The sequence below is a fragment of the Podarcis vaucheri genome, assembly GCF_965113315.1.
Source record: "Podarcis vaucheri genome assembly, chromosome: 4".
Classification (NCBI taxonomy): Eukaryota; Metazoa; Chordata; class Lepidosauria; order Squamata; family Lacertidae; genus Podarcis; species Podarcis vaucheri.
The window spans coordinates 11,081,453-11,100,491 of NC_138762.1; the positions used below are offsets into that span (position 1 = coordinate 11,081,453).

General features: G+C 49.7%; 1 protein-coding gene across 4 annotated transcripts in view; it reads left to right on the forward strand.

Moving 5' to 3' along the window:
- Positions 1 to 19,039, forward strand: part of MYO7A (myosin VIIA) — a 175,240-nt gene that overhangs the window by 99,805 nt on the left and 56,396 nt on the right. For 3 of the 4 annotated variants that reach the window (XM_082218968.1, XM_082218969.1, XM_082218970.1), the window contains 3 exons: positions 11,852 to 11,989; positions 17,777 to 17,935; positions 18,482 to 18,574. In XM_082218968.1, coding sequence (XP_082075094.1) covers positions 11,852 to 11,989; positions 17,777 to 17,935; positions 18,482 to 18,574 — 390 coding nt within the window. Of the gene's footprint in view, positions 1 to 4,005; positions 4,063 to 11,851; positions 11,990 to 17,776; positions 17,936 to 18,481; positions 18,575 to 19,039 lie in introns of all 4 variants that reach the window. The other variant, XM_082218967.1, reaches the window with a different exon arrangement.

Genomic DNA, 19,039 nt, shown 5'->3' on the forward strand with positions numbered 1-19,039 from the left:
TCTGAGCATTTCAAAAAACCCACGTAGAGCACATGGCAGTAGTCCAAGCGGGAGATAACCAGAGCATGCACAACTCTGGCAAGTACCGTATTTTTCGCTCTATAGGACGCACTTTTCCCCCTCCAAAAATTAAGGGGAAATGTGTGTGCGTCCTATGGAGCGAATGCAGGCTCCTTGTCTTCAGTGATAGCAACGCGAAGCCTCCAAAGCACAGAGGGAGAGCTCCCCCCATGCTCCGGAGGCTTCACGTTGCTTTCGCTGAAGCCGCCTGAAGCCCCCAGAGTTCCTGCTGTGCTCTGAAGACTTGCAGATAGCCGCCTGAAGCCCGAAGCCCCCGGAGTGCAGCGCAAACTCTCACTGCGCTCCGGGGGCTTCGGGCAGCTATCCACAAGCCTTCGGAGCACAGCAGGAGTTCTCACTGCGCTCCAAAGGCTTGCGGATAGCCGCCTGAAGCCTGGAGAGCAAGAGGGCGCTGCACAGTTTTCCCTCTCTGCTCAGCGCCCCTTCAGCAAAGCGGGAGGAGAAATGGAAGGGGCTCCGTTTCTCCTGCTGCTTCGCTAAAGGGGCGCTGAGCAGAGAAGGGGGAGAATTTTCCCCCCTGTTCTCCCCCTCCTATGGTCCAGTGCATCCTATAGAGTGAAAAATACGGTAACTACTTTGGCGAGTAACGATTTATTGCACATCTGTTTGAAAATTAAAGCTATGTAGATTTAACAAATACAACAAAATGGATTAACTTGGTCCAGCGACGCCAGCTTTTCAAAGTAATTGACACCTTCAGCTCCTCCCCTGCTGCCCTGGTGGTAATCTCCTTCCCCGGAGGGTGGTACAACCCACTTGTGGAACAGCTGGTTTAAAGCATAAAAGAGGCTTCAATTGTATCTAATCAGCAGGGTGGGAATAAAAAGGTAACCCTTGTGGGAGACTAGAGGGTCTCTATGTTCGTCTATGATACACTGGAGGGGAGGGATATTACCTGTGATGGAACCTTCATATGTCAGTGGTGGCATTGATGCTGGGGTGACCAGGTCCGTAAAGACTGATGTACCGTATTTTTCGCTCTATAAGAAGCACCAGACCATAAGACGCACCTAGTTTCTGGAGGAGGAAAACAAGAAAAAAAATATTCTGAATCTCAGAAGCCAGAACAGCAAGAGGGATCGCTGCGCAGCGAAAGCAGCAATCCCTCTTGCTGTTCTGGCTTCTGGGATAGCTGCGCAGCCTGCATTCGCTCCATAAGGCGCACACACATTTCCCCTTACTTTTTAGGAGGGAAAAAGTGAGTCTTATAGAGCAGAAAATACGGTATATGGTTGGATCAGCCCCTGCCCAATGCAAATTTTGGCAGTTGCAAAAAGGGAGTGGGGAATAATATATACATAGAGCTGGGTCTCCGTCACATCCCGAGGTGGACACAAATTGCCTGCTCCCCAGTCATCGGATCGATCATTTGAGGAGTGGGGTGAGTTTGATAACCCCCTGCCCAACCTCAGGTGACATGCACAAGTTAGCTGAAATGGGGGGCTGTGGGTCTTGGGTGTGTGCAACCGTGTGGGGTGGCTACATCCAGTTTTGGCCACATCCATCACTGGGATATCGCCTCCAAGGCATCAGCCAACAGGGAATTCAACGCTGCGGCCAAAACCAGGTAGCCACCCATATTGTGTAAGAAAAATATCACTGGGTATCAATTGTCAGGTGGTGGGCAAATTGCCAGAAAGACACCCTTTTCCACATCCCACTAAATCTAACCTGGCAACAGCAGTAGCAAAGGCTGTTGGCATCGTTCTCAGTAGCAACAGCACTTGGTGGGGGCCATGGGATGCTTGGGGACTGCTGTTTCCCAAGGCTCCTGAGTCCTTACTGAAGACCCGGGAGCCACGAGATTCTACAGATCCCAGGGGTCCCAGTGTTCAAGATGCTGTTGCTGGAGCATTCAGGGGTCCTGGAGTCTAAAGGATGGGCTGGATCTGTGGGGCTTGTATTTAATGGATGCACAGGGGGTGGGTGGGATGGAGATAGGTTTTGTGATCAGTCAGCACATGGAAAAAGAGCAGGCTCTCGGTTATTGCTTGAAATCCAAATTCCATGAAAGCTGCTTGCTGTAACAAGCCAATCTGATGCCTGATTAGACACACATAGCTTCTACCACTCCAAAGGATGAAGAATAAAGAAAAAAAGTTCGCAGTTTTATACTGAAATCCACACACTGGGACAGATCAGCCGACATCTGTTCCTATTCATTTTTGCTGGTGCTCAACCATCAGTCTGCTCTATCCCATTCTATGCAGAATTATTTGAAGAATGAACCAAAAATTATACACATTATTATCTGCAGCAATGCACACCTTTTTTTTTTGTATGCATGCCCCCCCCCCCAATGCATATTTTTCAATGCTCTTCAATGAGCTTTTGGGTTAAATACGCGTAACAGTAAAATGTGTGTTTTCGTGGACACTATTTTGAGCACCCAAACTGTGATGCAAAATCCAGAGGAGTGAGTAGCCTCCGACCAAATGGATTCCTCCTCTGTTCAGAAGTGGGGTGAAACCACTGCTCTAGCTTCCAACTGGGTGTGCCATTGCTTCTTATTGAGGTGGGGGGGTTGGTGCGGTGCGAACACATCCTCAGGAGTGCCAAATTACCATATTTTTCGCTCTATAGGACGCACTTTTCCCCTTCAAAAATTAAGGGGAAATGTGTGTGCGTCCTATGGAGCGAATGCAGGCTCCTTGGCTTTAGCGATAGCAACATGAAGCCTCCGGAGCGCAGAGGGAGCGCTCCCTCCCCACTCCGGAAGCTTTGCGTTGATTTCGCTGAAGCCTTCAGAGCGAGAGGGGTCAGTGCGCACCGACCCCTCTCGCTCTCCAGACTTCAGCGATAGCCCCCGAATTCCCACTGCGTTCCGGAGGCTTCAGGTTCCTTTCGCTGAAGCTGGGAGAGTCTTGCTCTCCCAGCTTCAGCAAAAGGAACCCAAAGCCTGTGGAGCGCAAGCTCGGGGAGCAACAGGAAGGCTGCGCGCAGCCTTTCCGCTGCTCTCCAACCTGCTCTTTGGGTCTGGCGGTGGGGGAAAGCAGCATTTCCCCCGCCAGCCCCAAAGAGCAGGTCGAAAGGAACCCGAAGCCTCCAGAGCACAGTGGGAACTCCCGCCACGTTCCTGAGGCTTTGGATTGCCTTCACTGAAGCCTGGAGAGTGAGAGGGGTCAGTGCGCACCGACCCCTCTCACTTTCCAGGCTTCCAAGGTAGCCGCCTGAAGCCTCCAGAGCGCAGCAGGAACTCCCGCTGTGCTCCGGAGGCTTCGGGTTGTCTTCACTGAAGGTGACTGAACGCACACTGAACGCACCTTGTTTTAGAGGGGAAGAACAAGAGAGAAAAAATCTCCCCCTCTCTGCGCAGCGCCCCTTCAGTGAAGCTGCAGGAGAAATGGAATGGTTGGGTGCATCCTATAGAGCAAAAAATACGGTAGTTCCCGCAGCACATTTGCACTGGGAGTGTTGAATTCCAATGAAACGGAAATGGGAGCCAAAGTTGCCAGGGTTGGCTTATTCCTCCGGTGTGCAGAACAGAAATCAACCCAGCAAAACAACATTAGTTAACAGAATTTTGCAGCGGAAGGCGATCTGCAGGGGAATGGAAACGCAGATGCGTGCAACGAATGCAGCACGAAACAATATCTTCTTACATCCCTGGTTTGCACTGCACCAACCTGTCCGTCCTGTTAAGCAGCCATGGCCCCAGATCCTTGCAGGGAAGCCAGCGTAGCAGCTGCAACTCACCCCACCCAGCAAGCTGCCTCTGCCTCCATCCCTACCATTGGGTGGCAGGAATAGAACGCCTACTCAAAAGCAGCCATTGCAAATACTTGGGTTTCAAACACCCCCGAACCAGCTGCTTGTGGTTAGTGAATAGCTCGGAAGTCCTGTCTTAGTCGTTCTTCTTTTTCACTTTTTTTTTCTCCTATTCTCTGTCTCTCGTTTGTTTTTTTGTCTTTTGATCCCCTGTAGTTTCTCTGTGGCTATGCGTCCAGTGCTTTTGGGCAGTCGCCAGCACCCAGCCTGAAGGTAAAAATAAGCCAAAGAGCTCCCTCGTGTGTGGTATGTTCATTTCTTCTCTTCCCCCTCCCCACCCCACTCCTGCTCCCCCCAACCCGCCCTCCTCTGTCGCTGGTTTTACTCTTCTCCTTGCGTCCTTTGCAGCAGATCGCTCGCGAAAGGACAGAGGTGGTTGCGGATTCGCGGAGGGCTTGCCTCAGGGAAGCAAAGCTGTTCTCTGCCTTTGCTAGGGATGCCTGGAGCCACTACATTATGCTGGAAAAGGTGATGGCGAAGGGCAATCAAAGAGGTTCAGGGGCTTTTCCTCTAGTGATCAAAGGCTAAACTGGGCCTCCATTAGTCTGGCAGTTACCTGGCTGGGTGTGCCAGGAGAGTCTTCCATCCTGTAAGAGCTCAGAGTGCAAAAGGAGGTTCCGAAAACCCATTGTTGTTGACTATAATAATAAGAATTTATTATTTATACCCCACCCATCTGGCTGAGTTTCTCCAGCCACTCTGGGTGGCTCCCAATCAAGTGTTAAAAACAATACAGCATTAAACATTAAAAACTTCCCTGAACAGGGCTGCCTTCAGCTGTCTTTTAAAGATAAGATAGCTGCTTATTTTCTTCACATCTGAAGGGAGGGCGTTCCACAGGGCGGGTGCCACTACCAAGAAGGCCCTCTGCCTTGTTCCCTGTAACCTCACTTCTTGCAATAAGGGAACCGCCAGAAGGCCCTCGGTGCTGGACCTCAGTGTCCGGGCTGAACGATGGGGGTGGAGATGCTCCTTCAGGTATACTGGGCCGAGGCCGTTTAGGGCTTTAAAGGTCAGCACCAACACTTTGAATTGTGCTCGGAAGCATACTGGGAGCCATTGCAGATCTCTCAGGACTGGTGTTATGTGGTCTCAGCGGCCACCCCCCAGTCACCAGACTAGCTGACACATTCTGGATTAATTGCAGTTTCCGGGTCACCTTCAAAGGTAGCCCCACGTAGAGCGCATTGCAGTAGTCCAATTGGGAGATAACTAGAGCATGCACCACTCTGGAATCTCCTTTCTATTTGAAGCTATTTGAAGAGGCCTATTTGAGGCCTATTTCCTCTCAGTCTGCTCTCATCCAGACACGTTTCCTTACCCCTTCCATGGCAGTCAGTAAGACCCACCTGATAAGGTGAAAGGTAAAGAAAGGCTGGATGGGTCAGACAGGATGTCAGGCATTTGCAACCTGGCATCTTCCTCTGATTCTTGGCTGAGCCCTTTTATCCTCCCCCTAACCTATTCCATTAAGGGACGCGGGTGGTGCTGTGGGTTAAACCACAGAGCCTAGGACTTGCCAATTAGAAGGTTGGCGGTTCGAATCCCCGTGACGGGGTGAGCTCCCACTGCTCGGTCCCTGCTCCTGCCCACCTAGCCGTTCGAAATCACGTCCAAGTGCAAGTAGATAAATAGGTACCCCTCCAGCAGGAAGGTAAACGGCATTTCCGTGCGCTGCTCTGGTTCGCCAGAAGCGGCTTAGTCATGCTGGCCACATGACCTGGAAGCTGTACGCCGGCTCCCTCGGCCAATGAAGCGAGATGAGCGCTGCAACCCCAGAGTCGGTCACAACTGGACCTAATGGTCAGGGGTCCCTCTGCCTTTACCTTTAACCTATTCCAGGCTCTTCCCTCTCTGGGATTAATAGAGTTATTTAATGGGGCAGTTCTTCTTTCTGGAACCTTGCATTCAGGACTCGCTATTATTGGCAACGGAGAGGCCAATAGTGCCTTGAGTGCCAAGGAAAACAAACATGGAGCCTGGCACGTTTCCCTGCGCAGCTCTGCTGGCTGTCCGTCTGATACAAAAGTCCTTCCGGCCTCTGCCTCTTGCCGTTAGCAGAGTAAACACAGCGGTGAAGCAAATGCAGCATGTGGGTAATAAATCCAGAACACACAGGCGTTTCTTATCTTGTTAGCCTTTAATCTTGAAGTAAACCAGATCTTACATCTGTCCGGGTGACAAAGCACACATCTTGCACCCTCTCTTCGCTAAAAGCGAAACCAGACTGCAACTCTCAGAGTCAGACCACTCCCAAAGAGTTTCTAACCACGCCTCAGGGAAGAGACGTCACCACAGAACTCCTTAACCCTGTGAGTTCTGAAACCAGTAACACCCCCTCTCGTCTCGAACCCTGAGGGAAACTGTGAACCCCTATTTACAGACCTCTTTGAGTTCAACTCACCTCCCATTGCCTTTTGCCTCCCACTGGCATTTATCCCAGGCAATTGTTGAATCCCTTCCACACTCCCAGAATCACACTGTGCGACACTTTCCCACGCACCCGTGACCTGAAACCCCTCTGACCCACTTGGGCCAGCAGTTGTGTCTTCTCCGTCAGACTTTTCCCCCTCTGACTTGACAACCCGTCTGTGAGCTTTCTCCATTACGCTTACCGGAGATGAAGCCTCACACCTGGACATTCCTTTCACAACCCTTGGAGATGCCCAAACCTGCCCTGACCCCTGATCCTGGACCTGGTCCCCATCACCGGGTTCTGAACCCTGATCCTGGACCTGGTCCCCATCACCGGGATCAGCCTCTGCCTCCCTCTCCTCCCCTTGAGGAGACTTTGCACCCGTCACCTGGTGACGTATTCCCTTTTCCTTGAAAAACTCCTCCAGAGCAGACCCAGTAAACTGTGACCCTCGGTCGCTCTTGAACCCTTGCACCCTGGTGGAGATCCTTCATTCCACCTCCGCAACCCAATCCTGGATCAGTTGCGCCACCTCCCCCTGTGATTTGAGAGAGAAACACCAGCCACACCACAGACTGATTTTTGTGTTCCGTCTGCGAACATAACAGTCATTCCAGTTGAAATAGCCCTGCAGTTCCGCATTTCGCCAGCAGGTTCGCTTATCAGGTGACGACTGACAGTAGTCTCCAAAACCCAGCGCATCACCATGTCCTGGCTGGAGTTGTTCTTCACAGTTGCCATAGAAGCAGTGATAAGAAAACAACCCTCCCCAGTGTCTGAGCCACGTCCTTCCCTTGCGTTCCCACGCTGGCCTCCTCTTCCAGACTGATTCCCATGGGAACTCAGCTGGTTGACCTTGGCAAACTTGGCAACATCCTGTCTTGCCTCTCTGCTCCGGTGGGGGCAACTGCCACGCAGATGTTGAACTCCAGTGGAAAAACACTGCCCGGGGCTCCTCCCAGCTGGCCTGGCCCTCCTTCTTCTGGAAAAGCACTCCTTGCCAGCTTTGCCCCCTCTGAACCGCCATCTCATTCCAGCAGGCTTCTTAAACTTGCCTTTGAAATCCTTCGCCCCCCCGACCTGCTCACCAGCGCTCCTTGAGGCTAAAACATCAGGAACAGGGGCTACAGCCATCTCTAGGCTTTTGTATTCCTTCCCAGGGCTCTGGCCTCCTGCTGAAGCTTCACAGCAAACACAGCAGTACATCCCCAGACAGCCCTTGCTGACTTCTTAGAGTGAGCTTTCCAGACGGAATGTCCTCCAAGACCTGGCTGCCTGCCATTGTCTTCCGTTCTCCCGAGGGTCCCCAAGCTTACTCACAGCTTATCCAGCACCCCGTCCGGAGAGATGATTTCCTGCTGCTCTCGAACTCCGCAGCAACACAGTACAGGCAAACCTTTGTGTCTTTCAGCTAGCTGCTTGCCTTAAATTCCGGCCTATCGGCCTCCCAGCGAGCTCCTTCCAGCCTCAAAGACAGCTCCGGCTGGACCCAGCAACTTTCCTGCTGGCTCCCCCACATGTGGGACGTTCCTGCAATGCTTCAAAGCTTTGGCAAACCGCCCATAACCTATTGGCAACGGAGAGGCCAATAGTGCCTTGAGTGCCAAGGAAAACAAACATGGAGCCTGGCACGTTTCCCTGCGCAGCTCTGCTGGCTGTCCGTCTGATACAAAAGTCCTTCCGGCCTCTGCCTCTTGCCGTTAGCAGAGTAAACACAGCGGTGAAGCAAATGCAGCATGTGGGTAATAAATCCAGAACACACAGGCGTTTCTTATCTTGTTAGCCTTTAATCTTGAAGTAAACCAGATCTTACATCTGTCCGGGTGACAAAGCACACATCTTGCACCCTCTCTTCGCTAAAAGCGAAACCAGACTGCAACTCTCAGAGTCAGACCACTCCCAAAGAGTTTCTAACCACGCCTCAGGGAAGAGACGTCACCACAGAACTCCTTAACCCTGTGAGTTCTGAAACCAGTAACAGCTATGTCTCCTGCCCACCTAGCAGTTCAAGAGCACGCCCAAGTGCAAGTAGATAAATAGGTACCACTCTGGCGGGAAGGTCAACGGCGCTTCCCTGCGCTGCTCTGGTTCGCCAGAAGCGGCTTAGTCATGCTGGCCACATGACCCAGAAGCTGTACGCCGGCTCCCTCGGCCACTAAAGCGAGATGAGCGCCACAGGTCCAGAGTCGGTCACGACTGGACCTAACGGTCAGGGGTCCCTTTACCTTTACCTTTATGTGTTAAGTCCAGCCAAATGCCTTGGATTGCTGCCCCTGAGAACTTTGCTCCAGCCGGTTCAAAATGCAGCAGCTAGACCAGAGCTTTCCAAACTGTTGCGTCACGACATGTTAGCGTGTTGGCTGCAGTGTGTAGGTGTGTCGCACAAACACTCCTCCCGGGGCTGGAAAGGGGTTAGTTCCACCTCCGGTTTGCTAGAGAAACTGAATTTGCTCTGTCCTGAAACGATGCATGTCTAAAAAGTGTGCCGACAACATGAGAAGTTTGGAAAGCTCTGAGCTAGGCTGTTGACGGGGACGGACTACTAGGTAAAGGTAAAGGTACCCCTGCCCGAACGGGCCAGTCTTGACAGACTGTGGGGTTTGTGCGCCCATCTCACATTTATTGGCCGGGGGCCAGCGCTGTCTGGGGACACTTCCGGGTCACGTGGCCAGCGTGACATCGCTGCTCTGGCGAGCCAGAGCCGCACACGGAACGCCGTTTACCTTCCCGCTGGTAAGCGGTACCTATTTATCTACTTGCACCCGGGGGTGCTTTCGAACTGCTAGGTGGGCAGGCGCTGGGACCGAACAGCGGGAGCGCACCCCGCCGCGGGGATTCGAACCGCCGACCTTTCGATCGGCAAGCCCTAGGCGTTGAGGCTTTAGCCCACAGCGCCACCCGCGTCCCTACCAGGGCATAAATCCAATGCTTCAAAGATCATTCCGTACCTTATCCCATATGATACGTTAATTTTTTTAAATAAAATACCTGAACTTGCAGGAAAGTATTTCCTGTTTACCAAAGCAAGCAAGCAAGCAAACAAACAAACAAAAAACCATATGCAAAAGCAATTTCAAATCCAATACAGATACAAATTGTGTGGTGTTTGTGTACGGTATTCCCAAGGGGTGGTTGGGGGACAGTTTATTTTCATTTATTGAAATTATTGAATTTATATACCACTTTATACCCACAAGTCTCAGGGCCCCACTTTTATTCAGTAGATAGATTAGATAGATAGATAGATAGATAGATAGATAGATAGATAGATAGATAATAGATAGATCAATACATAGATAATAGAATCCATTCTGTGTTAATTATTATATGGGCAGCAGGCAACGAAGGGGAATTTTGTTACACAGGATTTTCCTTTGGGTATCTGGGACTGCCACAGAAGAGGCATTGGAAAAGCTTATTGGACACTTGTCGCTCAGCGATGCTGGCTGTTTATTTGTGGCTGGGCAGGGAATTTACTTCCTGAGTCACATTGCTTATTTGAGGGTTGAATCAAATCCGTAAAAATGGGATGTGACACTTTTTAAATGTGAACCAAAAGTACGTGCTCCGTAGACGCCAAGGTTCACTGAACGTTAGAACGAACTAATTTGCTTTAACGAATTCATCTGAAGTAGTTCGAAAAATCTCTGAGCTACACCTGAAAGTAGCTCCCACGAACAGCTGGGTGAATGGAATGTGAATTAAGTCTGTTTGGGGGGTAGAACTTTGAACAATTTTTAGTTCAAGTTCATTCTCTTGCATTCATTTTCTTTTTCCTCCCAAGACTTTGGGGCCTTTAAACTTAAAGATCATAATTATTGGGGCCATTGACATCGCACTGTGTGATGTTTTCTTACTTTTCTTAAGTGTGCTTTATAATTTGACGCAGCAGCTTGTAACGTTCTAAATGCTGGTGGGGAAGGGGGGGGAATGCAGAGGATCTTTTCTATGAACTTGAACAGAATGGATGCTCAGCTTTTTCAGGTGGGCGGCGGTTGCGATCCCCCTCGCTTCCGGCAGACAGTTCTCACGTGCTTGCTGGCCATTGGAGATTTCCCCTGTCTGGCGGGATCTCAGGGCGGGACTTCCCCTCTGAACGCCAGCTTCAAACAGGCCAATCAGAGGCTGCCTGGTATCTGAGGAAGCAGCTGCTGGTCAGAGCAAACAGCATTGGGGTAGATGGAGAAATAGCCTCACCCGGTACCAGGCAGTGTCCAGAGTTCCTATTGGTGAGATATTCTGAATCATGGAATGGTAGAGTTGGAAAGGGTTCCCAGGGTCATCTAGTCCACCCCCGAAATGCAGGAACCGCAACTAAAACCTCCATGACAGACGGCCACCCAACCTCTGCTTAAAAACTTCCAAGGAAGGAGAGCCCAAGGGAGACCTCCTCTTACTGTCAGACAGTTCTTCCTGAAGTTTAGTCGGAATCTCCTTTCTTGCAACATCGCTTGTTGTTTGTTCTCAGCGCGTGGTATTCAGAGATACACTGACTCCGCCTGTGGAGGTTCCTTCAACTGTGAGAACTGACCTCCATGAATGGGCATACCCTCTGTGCCTTTGTCCCCTTCCACAGGGGCAGAAGACATGCTTTGAGTGCAGAAGGTCCCCAGTCCAACCCCTGCCATCTCCAGGGTGTCAAATTTCCCTTGCCTGAGAGCTTGGATGGTGGCAACCAATTGTTAACTCTTTTGAATCTTGGTGGGTTGCTATCTTCCTTAGTGGGGCCTGCAATCTGCTATCCTGAATAATGCTTTGTCGAGGGTAGGGGCCGAAGGGATGCGGGTGGCGCTGTGGGTTAAACCACAGAGCCTAGGACTTGCCGATCAGAAGGTCGGCGGTTCGAATCCCCGCGACGGGGTGAGCTCCCGTTGCTCGGTCCCTGCTCCTGCCAACCTAGCAGTTCGAAAGCACACCAGTGCAAGTAGATAAATAGGTACCGCTCCGTGCGCTGCTCTTGTTTCGCCAGAAGTGGCTTAGTCATGCTGGCCACATGACCCAGAAGCTGTACGCCAGCTCCCTCGGCCAATAAAGCGAGATGAGCGCCGCAACCCCAGAGTCGGTCACGACTGGACCTAATGGTCAGGGGTCCCTTTACCTTTACCTAAGGGTAGGGGCAGTGGGGATGAGTTAATGGAAACAGGAGGCAGTACAGTGGACGTTCAGGTTGCAAATGTGATCCGTGCGAGATGCACGTTCGCAATTCGCAGCGGCGCATCTGCGCACGCACGGGTTGCGATTCGGCGCTTCTGCGCATGCGCAAAGTGCGATTGAGCACTTCTGCGCATGTGCAACTGCCAAAACACAGAAGTAACCCGTTCCGGTACTTCTGGGTTTCGGCAGGTCCATAACCCGAAAAATCGCAACCTGAAGCGTCTGTAACCCGAGGTTTGACTGTAATCCGAAAAGGCTTGGTTGCCCCGGCCAAGGCAGACAAACGGCCTGCCTTGCTGAAACACGGCTTCCTGTGCAACAGACTGTCCCCTGTGACCCAGCTTGAGAGGGAAATGCTCTGCTGCTGTTTTCATTATCCTTTCATTTCCGGACACTGATCCTCTGCGGCGCTCCCCCCCCCTTTCTTTCCAGGGGGCAGAGACCAGGAAGCGCTCCCCGACTCTCAGCAGCCAGTTCAAGCGCTCGCTGGAGCTTCTGATGAGGACTCTCAGCGTCTGCCAGCCATTCTTCGTCCGCTGCATCAAGCCCAACGAATACAAGAAGCCCATGGTAAGCCCATTTGCCTTCTTCTGGATAAAGCAGGGGTTTTAACTGTGAGGAGACAGGCTCTAGGTCGTTTGCAGAAGGCTACTAGCCACAATGGCTCAGCTCTGCTACCACAGCCAAACACTTCTGAATCTTCTTCTTTGGTGATCACTCGTAGCTGAGTCAGATTGTCTTCCATAAACACAGTTTTAACCAGGCTGGCTCAGCCTCAGCCCTCCAGCATAGCTGTCAACCTTCCCTTTTTTTGCTGGAAATTCCCTTATTCCAGCACCATTTCCTGCTGCTTCCCACTGCTATCCCGGATTGTTAGATATCCTGTAGACTGTCCCCAGGACAGGTGAGGCTGCTGATCCCTTATTTTCGAGGTTGCTGATCCCTTATTTTCAAATCTGAAAGTTGACAGCTATGCCCTCCAGATGTTTTGAGACTACAATTCCCATCATCCCTGACCACTGGTCCTGCTAGCTAGGGATCATGGGAGCTGTAGGCCAAAAACATCTGGAGGGCCGAGGTTGAGGAAGCCTAGTTTTAACAGTGAGCCCGTAAGTGACTGTGGAGGCCAATTCTGGATCCACGCGTCCTTCCACAGTGGGGACATTTGTTTCCAGGTGGGAGTTGATCACGGTGTGGATTTGCCAAGCATGCCTTCCTCTTAGCACGTTTCTCCCTTGCGTCCTGAGTTTGAGTGTCTTCAAAGCCCATGACACCGTTGGTAAAGGCTGTTCTCCAACTGGAGCATTTGCAAGCCAGTGTTCCCCAGTTATCAGTGTTTATGTTACATTTTTTTTATATAGATTTGCCTCGAGAGAGTCTTTAAGCCTCTTTTGTTGACCACCAGCACCACGCTTTCCATTTTTAATTGGCTTCTGAATGCCAGTTTCTGGAAACCACAGGAGGGGAGAGAAGCTCTTGCGTTCGAATCCCGCTTGCGGGTTCCCCCCAACCACTGTGACAAGAGGCTGTTGGACGAGATGGGCCATTGGCCTCATCCAGACAGATTGCCTTATGCTATTGTGCCCTGGCCTCTTCTTTACTTGGTGGACTTTCATTAGCAGCACACCCAGGGGAAAAAGGCAGATTAGCCTCATATCTCTCTGCAGGGTTTGGGAGAGCCTCTGTTTTTGCCATGTCCTCCTTCTGAGACTCTAGGCTCAGTCTATCTCCATGAGCGGATAGATTTCCACTTGTACAGCGAAAGTTCCCCTATCTTTCCTTTTCCTGCATCCCACCCACACACCCCTCCATCTGCTCCAGAGTGTTAAAGGTAAAAAGGTAAAGGGACCCCTGACTGTTGGGTCCAGTCATGGCCGACTCTGGGGTTGCAGCGCTCATCTCGCTTTATTGGCCGAGGGAGCCGGAGTACAACTTCCAGGTCATGTGGCCAGCATGACTAAGCCACTTCTGGTGAACCAGAGCAGCGCACGGAAACGCTGTTTACTTTCCCACTGGAGTGGTACCTATTTATCTCCTTGCGCTTTGACGTGTTTTCGAACTGCTAGGTTGGCAGAAGCAGGGACCGAGCAACAGGAACTCACCCCATCGTGGGGATTTGAACCGCCGACCTTCTGATCGGCAAGTCCTATGCTCTGTGGTTTAACCCACAGCGCCACCTGCATCCCAACTCAAGAGAGTTGGGGGACCCACTGAGTGAACAGAAGTCATTCTGCTAGCTCGATGACTTGGTTGTGCTTAGCTCTCCAATCTTTCTTAACTCCCCCCCCTCCATGGGGGATATCCTTTGATATCTTCACACTGCATTCTGGCTGTGTAAATGTTGTAAGAAAAATACCCCTAATTCCCTTATGGGGTATCTAGAGCCCGTACAGAGTCCCTTGGAAGAGCTGTCAGAGAGAAAGCAGAGGCCAACCAGGGTATATTGAAAGCAAAGCAACTAGTAAGCCTGATCTTTATTCAAGGAAATGAACTGTTGCAACAGGGTCCCCACTCGCCACACGCAGGAGGGAGGAGAACCCTGAAAAATGGTGCGCAAGCCCCTATAAAGACATTTGAAATTGCCTACCCTGTAGCCCAAACCCACCCACCCCCACCCCCTGAAACATCCTACATACATCAGAGAAGGAATAAAAAAAATCCTTCCAGTAGCACCTTAAAGACCAACTAAGTTAGTTCTTGGTATGAGCTTTCTTGTGCATGCACACTTCTTCAGATACACTGAAACAGTAGTTGCCAGATCCTTCTATATAGTGAGAAGGTGGGGAGGGGTATTACTCAGAAGGGTGGTATATAGAAGGATCTGGAAACTTCTGTTTCAGTGTATCTGAAGAAGTGTGCATGCACACGAAAGCTCATACCAAGAACTAACTTAGTTGGTCTTTAAGGTGCTACTGGAAGGAATTTTTTTATTTTGACTATGGCAGACCAACACGGCTACCTATCTGTAATCAGAGAAGGAGACGGTCTCCAGCAGAAATTTGAGAGGCTTGCTTCTCTCTTGTCTGCCAGGACACCTGATAATGCCTTACTCCGTTGCATTTTCTGGGTAGCCTGGCCATTCCTTTGAGATGGTAAATACTTTAGTTCCTGAATTTCTTACGCATATTGATAGTTTGCTCAGCTTAACAGATACTCGCCAGACTGTGTTTGGAAAGGGAGGTGTAAGCCCTTACAGTCCAAAGACTGCCCATTTCCTTCCTCCTCGCAGAGGAATATTTGAGGTCAGTTTGGGAGAGTCAAAATGGCTTCAGGACTGCTCTCCTGCGCTATTTCAGACACGTGGCTTATATACTTATGTATGTGTTTGCCTTGTTTACCACAAGGTGCTGTTCATTCCCCGCCACTGAAAACCCGTGATCAAAACCCTTAAAATACGCGGGGCAGCCAAAGAGAACGAATGGCACCACAATAGGAATCTGGAAGTAAAAGTAGCCTGTGAAACAAAAACATCTTTTTCCCCCCAGGAGAGTATTTTTATGCCTGAGGTCAGAGAGGACCGAGAGCTGATAGTGACAGGAAACAGGATTTCAGGAAACTGGTGGAAAAAATCCAGTGGAAAGAGCTTTGCCTGTTTTTGCATTACATTCCCTATTAGGACTTTTATTTAATTTTGCAAAATACGGGAGAATCATGCTTTGTAGATGTAAAGGAAACAGATTTTGTTTCTGTCCAGGTGTTTATGAGTGAATCTTCCCGGTACAAATTGTTTCTCTCCCAGCAACCAAATTGAGGCAATGCATTTAGCAGCAGCCAATTGCGTGCCCAGTGGTTAAAACACAAAGCAGGGCTGCCTCAAAATTGAGGGGGCCTGGCACCCTTAAAAGAAATATTGAGGGGGCCGAGGGGCCTTTCACCCCATAGAGTTGGTGTGCCTGGCTTAGGGCCCTGTTATCTTGCCACCATGACTCTGTTTAGGTTTGGTGCTAAATCAGCCACCTAAATTCAAACAACCTTATTCCCATTTTTGCTTATCATCGTTCCTGTTGCCTGTTTTTGTAATGTCCATGTTGAAAATCATAGAATCATAGAGTTGGAAGAGACCACAAGGGCCATTGAGTCCAACCCCCTGCCAAGCAGGAAACACCATCAGAGCACTCCTAACATATGGTTGTCAAGCCTCTGCTTAAAGACCTCCAAAGAAGGAGACTCCACCACACTCCTTGGCAGCAAATTCCACTGTCAAACAGCTCTTACTGTCAGGAAGTTCTTCCTAATGTTTAGGTGGAATCTTCTTTCTTGTAGTTTGGATCCTTTTCCTTAAGAAAAGGGTTATGTGGATTTTTAGTTTAGTATGCCTACTTGGGAAAATTCATGCCTGAGCTTTAAAAGGCTGCTTATGGATCTATAAAATTTAAAAGTAAACGCTGTTAGATGGAGCCTCGTGAAGGTCTCTCTGGGCCACTGATAAGTCACCTTGGTTCTGGTGCATCTTCTCAGCTTGATTAAAGTCTTGTCAGTCTTTCTTATATTTTTACAGCTACTGGCTGTGGGGAGCATCACTCCTTGTCTCTTCTTTGCACAGGTATATGACCTCAGCTTGACTAAATCTTTGCCAAACTTCCTGCTTCTCACGATCCAGAAAGGTCTGGGCAGACAAATCCACTTCTGTCCTTAAATCAGACATGTGGGCCTGCTTAAATCACAAACCCAGGGTTCTCTTGATCAGAGTTTGCTTCTGGGGCAATTGCCTTCATCACGCACACAAATTTGCCCCACAAAAGACCTGAGGGACACCATGGTTTAATTTCATTGAGATGTACACAACTCTCCACATGGTGAAGAGTTGGGTTGTTGTTGTTGTTTAGTCGTTTAGTCGTGTCCGACTCTTCGTGACCCCATGGACCAGAGCACGCCAGGCACTCCTGTCTTCCACTGCCTCCCACAGTTTGGTCAAAAACATGCTGGTAGCTTCGAGAACACTGTCCAATCATCTTGTCCTCTGTCGTCCCCTTCTCCTTGTGCCCTCCATCTTTCCCAACATAGGGTCTTTTCCGGGAATTCTTCTCTTCTCATGAGGTGGCCAAAGTATTGGAGCCTCAGCTTCAGGATCTGTCCTTCCAGTGAGCACTCAGGGCTGATTTCCTTCAGAATGGAGAGGTTTGATCTTCTTGCAGTCCATGGGACTCTCAAGAGTCTCCTCCAGCACCATAATTGAAAAGCATCAATTCTTTGGCAGTCAGCCTTCTTTATGGACCAGCTCTCACTTCCATACATCACTACTGGGAAAACCAGAGCTTTAACTAGACGGACCTTTGTCGGCAAGGTGATGTCTCTGCTTTTTAAGATGCTGTCCAGGTTTGTCATTGCTTTTCTCACAAAGAAGCAGGCGTCGTTTAATTTCGTGACTGCTGTCACCATCTGCACTGATCATGGAGCCCAAGAAAGTAAAATCTCTCACTGCCTCCATTTCTTCCCCTTCTGTTTGCCAGGAGGTGATGGGCCCAGTGGCCATGATCTTCGGTTTTTTGATGTTGAGCTTCAGACCATATTTTGCACTCTCCTCTTTCACCCTCATTAAAAGGTTCTTTAATTCCTCCTCACTTTCTGCCATCAAGGCTGTGTCATCTGCAAATCTGAGGGTGTTGATACTGGGTTGTTAAGTACCAACAAATAAACAAATGTGCCATTCTCTTCACTCAAATGCAATACAGTGGTGCCCCACAAGACGAACGCCTCGCAAGACGGAAAACCCGCTAGACGAAAGAGTTTTCCGTTTTGGAGGCGCTTCGCAAAACAAATTTCCCTATGGGGTTGCTTCGCAAGACGAAAAAATCTTGCGCGTCCCCGCGTTTTTTTTTCACTCCCCCCCTTTTCCTAAGCCGCCTATCAGCTGTTCGGCTGAAAAACCCGCTTAACAGCTGATCACGGAAAGCCGCTAGACCGCTGTAGCGCTAATCCACTAGGCTGTCAATGGGCTTGCTTCACAAGACGAAAAAACCGCTAGACTAAGAGAATCGCGTAACGGATTCTTTTCGTCTTGCGAGGCACCACTGTACCTTGTTTGACCTTTCTATTCTTGCCATTTTCCTCTCCTACAGACTCTAACCTTACAGCTTAAAAAAAAAAAAATCCCACGGAACTGGAAGGGGCTCTCAGAGGACATCCAGCCCAACCCCTTGCCTTCAGAAATGTCCTCCTTTGTGACCTCTGCATGTACCACTATATATTTTTTGCCCATTTATTCTGTTACGAAGCGTTTTTGGTTGTCAGGCGTCCTCCCCCAGTAATATTCAGCAGCTCGCGAAATACTTAAAAAGGGGAAATGTTTAAGCTCATAAGCTCAGGAGCTAACAGGTAAAATAATTGACACTGAGGTCATTTCCCCCATCACTGCAGTTGTTTGACCGGGAGCTCTGTGTCCGCCAGCTGAGGTATTCCGGCATGATGGAAACCATCCGGATCCGCAGGGCTGGCTACCCCATCCGCTACACTTTTGTGGAGTTTGTGGACCGGTACCGAGTGCTTATGCCTGGGGTGAAGCCAGCATACAAGCAGGTATGGTTGAAAATGCTTCTCGTAGCTCTAAAGAGAGAGATTCTGTGGCATTAATAAGGATGCTAAGGGCAGGGCCGGCCCACACTTGAGGCTAGGTGAGGCCGCTGCCTCAGGTGGCAAGATCCACGGGAGCAGTAGAACTGGCCTCAAAGGAATATACTACCCGCTGCTACAGTGGCAGCAACAGTTGCAGCACGCTCCCTGGATGCCAGATCTGTTGTTGTTGTTGTTGTTGTTGCATGCACACGAAAGCTTATACCAAGAACTAACTTAGTTGGTCTTTAAGGTGCTACAGGAAGGAATTTTTTTATTTTGACTATGGCAGACCAACACGGCTACCCATCTGTAAAGAGTCTAGTAGTATCCGTAGTAATGCTACAACATTTCCCCACTAAATATGACGCATGCCATGTTGATAATCATATTGTTTGGACGATGGAAGTTTCCCTATCTCCTACCCTGTGAAATAACTTTGGGACGTTTTATGAGGAGTGATTGATGAATGGAATTAAGTAAAAGCAATTAAAACCCCACCATTTCTTCCAGGGGGACTTGTGTGGGACTTGCCAGCGCATCGCTGAAGCCGTCTTGGGCAGAGACGATGACTGGCAGATTGGCAAGACGAAGATTTTCCTGAAGGTAAGGTGGCAAGCAGGTTGTTGGGGGCATATGCCCAGAAGCAGAATGTGTGTGTTTGGTGGCTAGCTGATAACTCAAACGAGGCAACAGCCACTATTTAGCAATTGTTTTCAAGGCTGAGATGCTATCAAAGCATCAAGACTCTTCCCCACAAAGTTTCCCCAGTGACCAGAAATGCCATCGTAACACCTAAAAGAAACAAACGAGGAAAGCTTTGCCGGTTTCAGTTTTCCAACCAAACAAACGCCCACTGTAGGGGCTTTTTATGGTTCTGTAGGGAACTGGTGCTTTCCACACGAAGAAGCACAAAATAATAGGCGAGAAATAAACCTCTTCTGTACAGGAGTGTTGCCGCTGTTTTAATCACCTCTCCGCTGTTATCTGTACGCTTCTTCTTTTTTTAAAGGATGTTTCTCGCCTGATGCTTAGTTAGTTAAGTGTTAAGTGTTCCAGTCCATTTCTCCA